Source organism: Dama dama, chromosome 18 (assembly GCF_033118175.1).
Source record: "Dama dama isolate Ldn47 chromosome 18, ASM3311817v1, whole genome shotgun sequence".
Lineage (NCBI taxonomy): Eukaryota > Metazoa > Chordata > Mammalia > Artiodactyla > Cervidae > Dama > Dama dama.
Window position 1 is genome coordinate 97,879,141 of NC_083698.1, and position 11,461 is coordinate 97,890,601.

The window sequence follows — 11,461 nt, forward strand, 5'->3', positions numbered from 1 at the left end:
CACAGTACTCTTGGGTGGATTAAATGTTATTTTTATAAAGAAAAAATACTAATAAAGAAGTTACTTTAAAATGGCAATTTTATACTGGTAACACTACCAATATTATTTTGATATACTCCCTCACTCTCAGTTTCTGTCCTCTTTTTAGTAATGGAGTTTTCACTGAATGGTATGTCAGTGTAGTCCTGTCTCATCTGTTCATCTTAGCAGACAGCCTTGCCCTTAATGTAGTTACACTTCAGACTGCTAAAAGGCATTGAGGCTTTCAGTCAGGGCTTTTTAGAAGTTTTAGAGAAATTGCTAAGAAAGTTAGAGTGCAGTGGTATTCTTAAGAGAAATAAGAATTTACTGTTCTTATTTATTATTATCATAATACCTTAGAAGGTAGATGGTAGAGACTTTTTCTCCATGCTTTCCCCACCATAGTTAAGGTAAGTGCTGTGGTGGTATAAATTAATATATATGGCTTTGGGTTTATTTGGATTTTTCTCTTTTTAAAAAACTAGTTGAAAGTTTGACATGATTTTTATGTAGTTTTCTTCTTAATTTTAAAAATAAAATGTCAAGTACTTCATATTTTTCTTGAGAAAGATACTTTTTTAATGCTTTTGCTCTTTAAGTATTTTAAACTGCTCTAATATCTCTTCCTTGAATTTTAAGAAGGTTAAATTCTTAATTCTCTCTTAGGTATTTAGAGTTTTAATTTCTAATACTCTTGTTTTCTTAGCATAGTACCTTGCTCATAGTGAATATACATGGAATAAATTATAATTTATAAACTATAAATGACTTCTACCATAATGAATAGAAAGCACAATTTAAGTGTGTTTGAATTGAATCATCTACCAGTTTGATGTACCGTTTTCTCTATGTACTGTCTGTAGGTAAGACAGGCATACAAAGAGGTCAAAATGCAAGGAAGCTGGGAGTGATGGTCTTTATCATAGCAAACCACACTACACAAGATAGGTAAAATCCTAAGATAAAGGCAAAGAGACTTGTAGAATTTTAATTATGAGAATTCTAATCCTTTAAAAACTAATACTGTGTAAATTTTGATTAATTGTTTTTGTTTTTCCAATATAATGCTTCTTAACACTAGGAGTGTAGTCCAAAAAAGGACCAGAAAACTCCTGCATCCTCGGTGGCTTCAGTTGGTGGTCCTTCAGCGAGCTCTAGCACATCGGCCGTGGCCTCTACCAGTTCTGGCTCCACGCCAGTGCAGGAAACCATCTGCCTTGATGACTCACTAGATGAAGAACTTTCCTTTCATCCACCTGCACTGGATCTTGTTTCTGAAGCTTTAGCTGTTATCAACAATGGGAACAAGGGCCCTCCAGCTGGCTCAAGGATAAGTATGCCAACTGCAAAACCTCGTCCAGGACTGAGAGAAGAAAAATTAGCAAGTATCATGAGTAAACTGCCACTGGCTACACCCAAAAAACTAGATTCTACTCAGACTGCACATTCATCGAGTCTTATTGCTGGCCACACAGGGCCAGTACCAAAGAAACCCCAGGATTTAGCTCATACTGGCATCTCTTCAGGCCTTATTGCTGGTTCTTCAATTCAGAACCCGAAAGTTTCCTTAGAACCTTTGCCAGCCAGGCTGCTTCAGCAAGGACTACAGAGGTCAAGCCAGATTCATGCTTCTTCCTCTTCGCAGACCCACATCTCCTCCTCTTCCCAAGCCCAAGTTGCTGCCTCTTCTCATACTCTGGGAACATCAGAGGCCCAAGACGCTTCTCCGTTAACACAAGTAACAAAGGTGCACCAGCATTCAGCTGTCCAGCAGAACTATGTGTCTCCATTACAAGCGACTATTAGTAAATCACAGACCAACCCAGTGGTGAAGTTAAGTAATAACCCCCAGCTTTCCTGTTCATCCCCACTTACTAAGACTTCAGACAAGCCACTTATGTACCGCCTTCCCTTATCTACACCCCCACCTGGAAATGGTTCTCAAGGGTCCCACTCCCTGGTTTCTAGGACAGTACCTAGCACCACTACCTCCACTAACTATTTAGCCAAGGCGATGGTGTCACAAATCTCCACGCAGGGTTTCAAGTCCCCCTTCTCAATGGCTGCATCCCCAAAACTTGCCTCATCTCCAAAACCTGCCACATCTCCTAAACCCTTGCCCTCACCTAAGCCTTCTGCCTCACCCAAGCCCTCTCAGTCAGCTAAGCCTTCAGTATCAACTAAACTTATATCTAAATCCAACCCAACTCCCAAACCTACTGTGTCCCCAAATTCTTCCAGTCCAAATGCACTAGTGGCCCAGAGTAGCCACTCGAGCAGTAACAACCCAGTCCATAAACAGCCCAGTGGAATGAACATCAGCAGACAGTCTCCCACCTTGAATTTATTGCCCTTGAATCGCACTTCAGGCCTTCCGTCTACAAAAAATCTTCAGGCCCCTTCAAAGCTGACAAACTCACCATCCACTGGAACTGTTGGGAAGAATAGCTTGAGTGGAATTGCAGTGAATGTACCTGCCAGCAGAGGTAGCAACCTTAACTCAAGCGGAGCTAATAGGACTAGTCTCTCTGGGGGAACAGGAAGTGGAACACAGGGTGCTACTAAACCGTTGTCTACTCCACATAGACCATCCTCTGCCTCAGGGTCTTCAGTGGTGACAGCCAGTGTGCAGGTATGTATGTTAGATACACGCACATGATCAAGTGTAAGGCGGTGTAATTTCTCTCAGTCAGTTCAATGATCTTATCATGATGTGTCAGTTGTTTATAATTTACAACTTCTGGGATGTTGACATCACAGTGATGGATAATCTTGGGGACAACATTTTTGTTGGGATGTGTTTTTTTTTATCACATGCTTGCTTTCAAAATTTTTCAAAATTTAAAACTATATCTTATCAAAGTCCAGAACAAAATAGTCACTTATGATTTTAACATACCTTAACTTGTCTCTTCTTTTCCCTGTCCTAGTCCCTTTCTCCTGTCAACTTTCATAATTTTTTAAATCAAATTTATGCATTCATATTATTTTTTCCTTTAACCATGTCTTTTTGAATAAAATTTTTATTTTTTATAAATTTTGCAGTTCTTCATATATAATTCTCTGTCAAATTAGTATCAGTAGTCTGTTTATACCACACTTTACCCATTCATGAGTTTTTCATTTAAATTTCTCTCTCAGTTAGCAGGAGTACCTAATTCAAGAAATCTTTTCAAGAAGGCTAATGTGAATGTTGTTTTACTTCAGCACTTATATACCTGATGATTTCTGTCACACTTGAATAGATTCAGATTTCTTAGGTCACTAAGTGTCTCACTCCAGATTTTATAAATACTGCTCCACTGACCCTTACTATTTAAGGTTATAAAAAATTTTGAGGCCATTCTGACTTTTTGTTTCCTTATAAGTAACGTATTTTCTCTGCCTAAATGCTAATCACATTTTATCTTTTTCCTTGAAAATCAGGTGTTCCCAGATAATGGCTAGGTTTATCTAGATAGTTTTCATTAATTTTGTACCTAGAAAATATTAATATCTTTCAGTCTCTGACCCACTCATTTTTTCAGCTCAAGAATATTTTATTCTGTTATGGGCCTGATTATTATTTCTGATCCATTTGCCGAGGTTTTTTGAGAGCTCTCTTGCTCATATATTTCATCTCTCTGCCTTTCATGTCATCTTTTCTGTTATTATTTTCATCTGTCTACCACTTATTTGTATTCTGAGGCTTTCTCAGATTTGTTCTTCACTTTACTCATTTGGTTTCTTTAACTTTTTCCCCCCTCCCTTGAAACATAATCCATGTTCACAGTTGGTAAAATTCAGAAAAAATTTTTAAAGAGGGAAAAGTCATGTATCGTCTTACCAGTGTTGATGTTTTCCAGATACTTTTTTTAGACTCTTCAAGAAAGTAGATTTTACATAATACTATGTTTCATACGCTTTTTAAAAAATAGTATTTTATGGTGTTATTTCTTGGCTTCTCAATTACTCTTTGAAAATATGACTTATTTATGAAACTCTGTTGTTTAAGAAAGTGCTCTAACTTTGTACTGCCTCTTATTTATGTGGAATAGGAACATCTAATGAAGTAAGTTTCCACATGGTATCTGAGAGATTTCCTGCTGTTCAGTACAAGCTAAGTGTTGGTATTCAATGTACACTTAAAACCCAAATCATCACTCTGCCTCTACTATAGGCTTAGGAATGAATGAATTCTAAAATTCTAATATAGAACAAAATTCCATTATCTGATACTTCATTAATTGAAATCTAGGATTTATAGATGTTTTATCCATATGATTTTGCTTTTATCAGAAATAAGAAAATAGCCAAAAAAACCCCTAGGGATCATATGTGAAAATTTAAGTTACAACTAACGTCTAGGACTTAGTCTGCATTCTTAGTTTATTATCTTTGTTAAAATGTTGACTGTTTTTGAAATCAGTCTTTAATTTGATCATAGGAGTATGTGAGAGGATTATAATAACCAAAATGACAGTTCCATGGCCCATATCCTCCTTCCTATTGTCAACTACTTTTAACTGTTAGCTTTTTCTCTTGTGTTTTTTAAAAATAAGAATGAATAGAAGTCTCTTTTAGTGTTATCTTTCAGCTTCTCATTGTGATAAATAAGGCTTTTAACTGTCTTATACTTCTCCCATTCTCTTCAGAGACTAAAATTACAACTTTTGGTTAAATCTGTGACTTTGTAAAAGATTGTCTGTGTTGAGCTAACTATTGTGAACAGGTGGTTTCAATCATAAATTTTGGGCTTATTTTCTGGAGTTAAAATTTGCTTTTTTTTTTTTCTTTCACTTTGTTTTCTTTAAAGATAAATCTCCCTCTATCTTTCATCATCTCCAGAATCTATCAGTTCTGTTTCCACCCCCACCCCCCACCCCCTGGAAAACTTCCTACATTTGATCATTTATCCCAAAAGAACAATTTGGTTTATTGTTTACCAGTTAGTTTCTTACCAAGGAACCTACATGGCAAAATTTGTGTTTCTAAAATGTAACTCCTTTCTTCTGATTTCTTCCTCTCCAAAAATGGCTTTATGATTTGGAGACTTTAATGTTCCTGCCTCATATCTGATCCTTTTTGTCTTTCTTATTGGTTTGACTGAAGAAAACATCAGTAATTGAATAAGGTTATTCCTAACTTTTGTTCTCTTTTTTAACACAACATCAATGATGTCTTATCAGCTACCTTGTGGCACCTAGATCCTGTCTTTCTAAAGCTGGCCAACACGAAAAACAGATTTCCTATCTAAGTCTATAAAATATGCCACTTGCCTCTGAAAGATGTCTTTAGCTGTGTGCAGATGTGAACATGACAGGTCCTGAGGTTAATCAAAGTTAAAGTCTTTCTAGGTTCAGGTTGATCTCTACCTGCTTTTTATTTAATAACTTTGCACTGAAGGCTTTCCTGTTCTTTCTTGCCCTTCAGCTCATTGATTTTCTGTGAATCCAGTCTTTGCCACTCTATAATTTCCAAAATAATTCACTAAGCAAATATTTACTAAGTGTTTAATATGTGCCAGGCACTCTTCTAGGTGCTGGGGAAATTGGGGTGAGTCAAGATCATGCCCCCTCTCATGGGGCATATATTCTAGGATGAAGATAAGCAAAACACAGTACTTAAAAATACTTTGTGCTGTAAAAATAAAAACAATAATATGATAAAGTGTGATTGCTGCTAACGTGGATAAGGGAGATGGAGAAGGCCTCTTGGAAGAGGCAATGTTTGAGCTGATAATTGAATGACTAGGACCAAGCCTTTTGGAGAGAAGAGCAAACAGCCCAGGCAAGAAAGGGAAAGTAGATGTGAAGACACTGAGATAGGAAAGAGCCTGACAGGGCTGGACAGTTGGGAAAGATGGGGAGGTGACAGGTCAAAAAACAACTCCAAACCATATGATTGAGGACCTTAGGGGCTACAATAAGGACTTGGGCTTTTACTTTGTGTTCAGTGGGAAGCCATTGGTGGGGAGTGGTATGGTCTGATACACATTTCAAAAAATCATTCTGGGTGTTGTAGAGAATGTGGGGGGCAGATGTACTCACCAAAATGAAACATGTTGTTAAAAAGAAATCTAATGTTCCTTTATATTTTCCCCTGGAGATGAAATGTAGAGGTCGTGGAAAATATTTCTGATTATGGGGCATTATCCTGAACTGTTTGCCTGCTTCATGTTGATAGCTTCTCCTGTAATGCTTCTAAATAATACCAACAATGGATACCCCGCTTTTAAAAGGTCTCCATCTTCTGTGAGAGAAAATTATAACTGCACATGTAACATTTAGATAATCTGGTGTTTCATTTTAGTTTTATAAACAAAAGTGGATATGGAAGGTTTTTATAAGTATAAAATATTAGTTACGGCCTGGTGCCATTTTTTATTGCTAATACACATAACTTAATTTTGGAAGTTGCCCTAATTTACATTTTCTGTCAGCTTTAATGCTTTAATGAGCCTACTCCAGAAAAGCATAAGAGTTCTCCTTATTAGCAGTATTTAATGTTCCTCACCAGGAGGGCTTCACTTGGGAAACATGGTTTTAGAGTGTGTTCCCCATATTGTCCTGAGATTGTAGTAGAATGTTGATGAAAAAGAAGAGAAAACCCTTGTTAACTCTTGATACTGATCCTTTTTCTCCTTCAAACCACTGTTGTTTCTAAGTTAGTAATTTGTTCCTAAATCACCCATTTTTGACATCGTGGTTGGCACAGTAGAGAGGTAAACGACTGGCAAATAAAAACAGTTAAGTCCAAGCGTAAAGTGATAAAGATTTGCACTTACTTAAATGTAGGAGAAAGTTGTGATTTAAAAAAAAAAAAAGATATGTTGAATATGAGTTCATCTTGTCTTTCATTTTGTGTTGCTTAAAAACTAAGATTTCAAGCCTTGAGTGGTGGGAAAGAATTGAAACTACTGATCTTAGCAGTTAACATATATGGGAGGGAAATGATTGTAACAGATGATGAGTTCAATTCTGAGCATACCAATTAGGTGAGGTTAGATATCCAAGTGGAATTCTTCACTAAACCATTAGCTAACCAGGATTGAAACTGAGGTGAGAGGTCAGAACTATAGGTACAAATTTGAGGCATAAATAAAGGAGGTAAGGGAAGGCAATTGGAGAACTAGTGAAAAAACAGAATAGAAAGCTTTTTAAGGATGTTCTTTTTTCATTCAGCAGTGGTGTGGACCATTGAATGTATAGACACATGAGATGATGTGGCATTTTTGCATGGGAAAATCACCTGCATTTTTCCTATAGATTAACTGAGAAATAAAATGACCAGCCTTTTATTAATAATGTCTACTGGTAGAAATCATCAGTATACAAAATAAAAGTAACAGTTGCTAATGCTTATTATTGATTAACAAAAACTCAGAGAATTCAGTTTTCTTGACCAAACTTAGAACTGTGAAAATTTTTAACCACAGAAATTTGGAGTTGATAAAATAAGGCTATAAAAGAAACCTCACAATTGCAAATATAGTAGGTAATATCTGCTACTGAGAAATTTTGGTTATAATCTTTATTAAGTACACACAAAAAGTCGGAATGGAAAAAAATGTTTATTTGCTGTATAGAAAATTGTTCAAAGAACTAAATTAGCTTAATAGAGTATATTTCAGTAATTTCTCGATGAAAGCTTATCAGTGCTGGCATGTTTCAAAGTGTTTTTCTTCATAATGATGGCATCAAAGCCCAAGTAGGGGAGTGTCAAAACACTGTAATTTACCTTTTGCCTTAGGAGTCTGAGTTCAGAAATGTAGTGGAATTGGAAATCAGCTTTCAGGGGTTAAGAAGAGATGAGATAGTGTGGAAAATGAAGGCTGCCATTCAATAAGTTTGATAATAAAAGAAATATACATAAGTCAGGTTGTTGCTAGGGGTTGGGGAAGAGCCAGGAGTAATGGTTGGTTGTAAGACAGTTGGTTTTAAGACATGTCAGGGGTCTCTGTATATGCAAAAAGCAGAGGAAATGCAGAGAAAGTGCAGTGCTTGATTGACATTTGTGACAGAAAGTTCTGCAGGAGTGGTATTCATGGCATAGGTCAGGTGGTTAGCTTTTGAGGAAGAGGCAGATAAAGCTTATGAAGAGGAAAACACAGATGGCCGTTAACGATGAAAGTACAGGGTATGGAGTTGAGGGATCTGAGAGAGTAATAGTCTAGAACAGAAGCTGCAGACGTTGTGCCCAAAAAGACAGCTAAATTACAGATCAGAGACCGAACTGAAATGATATGGAATTAATTCCCTGTGTCAGATGGAGAGGTCAAAGCAAAAGCGGAAATCCAAGTTTAGAAATGAGTGGGTTAAGAGGAATGGGTGTTAATATAGACATTGCAGTAACAGTTAAGGAAACTTAACTGGTGATGAAGAGCTAAGTAGAAGTATTTTCAAAGCCAGTATTGGTCACTCTTTGAAATGTAATTTACACTTCAGCCTTCATTTCTGTCTCCCAGAGTTTCTGTTAGAGTAGACGTAAGACACAGTCTCATGTCCATGAGGATATTAAGTAAAATAAATCAATTCAGGTTAAAGACTTGATTTCTTATGTATTTTGACCCCTGGTTTCCGCAGTCCACAGCAGGAGCATCATTATTGGCTAATGCCTCACCTCTGACTCTCATGACATCACCTTTGTCTGTAACAAATCAAAATGTGACTCCTTTTGGGATGCTGGGTGGCCTTGTTCCAGTGACCATGCCCTTCCAGTTTCCCTTGGAGCTACTTGGCTTTGGAACGGACACAGCTGGAGTGACAACCACCTCGGGATCTACCTCAGCCGCTTTCCACCATAGCCTAACTCAGAGTAAGTGGGGCTCTTTTTCTTACATGGCTACCTAGTCTTGACAGAACAGGAAACCTCACAAATTTATACTAATTGAGAGCAGTCCAGTTGGAGTTAGTGGAGATTATAGAATTTCTTTTTAAAAGAAATCCAGTTTATTTCATGTGTATATATAAAATAAGTGTAATTACTGGACTCTGAAATTTTTTAATAGTTTCTAAAGTTAACTGGCTATTCCACACTTTTATCTTAATGAAATTTATAGTAAGAGAAAGTCAGATTTCCTGGGTTATTTGCATGCACATTTATATTTATACACGTAATGTATGTACTCTAGTTTAAAAAAAGCTTTGAAGTAGAGGTCTGTGCTTGCATTGGATAAATTATTTTCATTTTTGTATCTAAGAGGGCTCGGATCTTAGTTTGAAGAAGATCACTGACAAGTGTGTTCTCCCCCCAGATTTACTAAAGGGTTTACAGCCAGGAGCTCAGCACGCAGCAGCGCTTTCCCACTCACCTCTGCCTGCACATGTACAGCAAACGTTTAATGGTAAGAGAGCCCCTGTTTCTTCCTCTAGCTAACATTTATACAGGTTTACCAATATATTAAATCTTTCCTGAAAACAATATGAGAGAATGACAAAGATTGGAGCAAATGCTCATCGGCAACAAATGCCTTTTCAGAGAAAGGAAACAGGTAAAGGAGATCTTTTGTTACATGTGCAGAGAGCCTTTTTGAAGGTGTTTGTTATATGGGAATGAGGACAAAGAATAAGATTTATAAGACAGTATACAAAAATCATGTCCAGTAGTTAATCACACTTGACCTTTATGGAAATTTTCCAAAGTGCCAGATAGTCTTGTGATACACTAATTTAATCCTTACAGTAAACCTGTGAATGAGATCACAATCCCCATTTTACAGATCAGGAAACTCAGGAAAGGGAATCAGAGGTAAGCAGCTTGCCCAAGTTGATGGGATAATAAGTGTTTAATCTGAGATAGAATCCAGGAAGTCTGACTCCATGGCCTGTATTCCTAACCATTACTCTTCTCTGCCTCCTTGCCCTTATTAACCTCATGTGATCTCAGACTCTGTGTTACATACTTGCAGGCCAGCTAGATGCTCTGAGGTCTGGAGTTGGACAGCGGATGCTGCACCCAGCCCTGGCCTCCAGATTCTTGCTCTCATCAGCAGCTGACCCCAGTAAAATGCCGATAGTATTCTGAGGGCCATTTTCAGCATCTTTGAGCAGCTCAGCTTTTCTCTTAACTGTGAAAGCTGGCTAGGGCCTCACTGTTCTTTTTGGCCACTGCATTTAAAATGGTTCTTGAACAAGTTTACAGCTGACCACAAAGTGGAAATGGGAGCTTCAGAGCAATCTTGAGGCAGTAGGTTGTAGTAAATGCTCTAAGACACCCAAGTGTTAAGCTGCCCCAGACTAACCTCTTGAGAGAATGAACACAAGACCACAGTTGTACCAGTGTGGGAACAAAGTATGAGTCGCTCAGTCGTGTCCGACTCTTTGCGACCCCATGGACTGTAGCCCGCCAGGCTCCTCTGTCCATGGAATTCTCCAGGCAAGAATCCTGGAGTGGATTGCCAGTCCCTTCTCCAGGGAATCTTCCCAATCCACAGATCAAACCCGAATCTCCTGCATTACAGGCAGATTCTTTACACAAAGGAGGCACAAATGTCAACAATCCTGATCGTCCTGAACTTCTTGACTAGGTTTAAATGCTTAAGGAAAATTGCCCTGTGACTAAAGCAGTTCCACCCTGGGTTTTGACAGCTGCTTGGTGTGGTGAGTCCAGCTGAGAACTATATGTTTGTGGGCAGACTGGTAGAAATCTGCAGGGAATTAGGCACACAGGATTCTTGTGGTTCAATGTGACCCTCATATTCCAGATTTAGATACATTATCTTGTTATCTGATCAGCACCTCTGTTCCAGAGGGAGACAGGAAATAAGACTGTCAGTATTTTCCAAGTAATTAAAATTTAAAAGTTTATAATTTTTCATTTAAAAAGCATTTTAAAGTCTGAGACACTAAATTTGAGAATCAGGCTGGAATTTTTGAATTCTAGAATTGCCACTTTGAGCAAGTGTAGTTTGTTCGAATATCACTTCCGTTGATAGGGATAGCAAGATGTTTTTAATAGGCTTATTATGGAGAATTTAACAAAAATATTTAAAGCTTCTAGCATGGTATCACGTACATGGTAAGAGCTTAGTTAATGTTAATTCTCTAATCGCATCTAGTCTAAAGACTGGGGCCAATAAACTTTTTCTACAAAGATGAAAATAGTAAATATTTCATGTTTACTTTGCATGACCACATAGTCCATCACAACTACTTAACTCTGCCATTGCAGTACTAAAACAGTTTTAGATAATGCATAATATGAGTGTGACTGGGCTCCAGTAAAACTTTAGTCACAAAAAGAGGTAACAGACCATATTTGGCCTAAGGGCCATAGTCGCCAAACCCTGGTCTAAAGAATTTCACAGTGTGGTTAATATGAGTATTTTTTTAAAAAATATTTTAATTAATTAATTAATTTATTTGGCTGTGCTAGGTCTTAGTTGAGGCATGCAGAATCTTTGTTTGAGGCATGTAACACTGCCAGTTGAGGCATGTAGGATCCAGTTCCCTGGCCAGGG

General features: G+C 37.5%; 1 protein-coding gene across 3 annotated transcripts in view; it reads left to right on the forward strand.

The window, feature by feature from the left end:
• The window catches only part of UBN2 (ubinuclein 2), a 90,512-nt gene that overhangs the window by 57,034 nt on the left and 22,017 nt on the right, over positions 1-11,461 (forward strand). For 2 of the 3 annotated variants that reach the window (XM_061165891.1, XM_061165889.1), the window contains exons 14-16: positions 1,103-2,653; positions 8,586-8,817; positions 9,257-9,346. In XM_061165891.1, coding sequence (XP_061021874.1) covers positions 1,103-2,653; positions 8,586-8,817; positions 9,257-9,346 — 1,873 coding nt within the window. The remainder of the gene's footprint in view (positions 1-1,102; positions 2,654-8,585; positions 8,818-9,256; positions 9,347-11,461) is intronic. The other variant, XM_061165890.1, reaches the window with a different exon arrangement.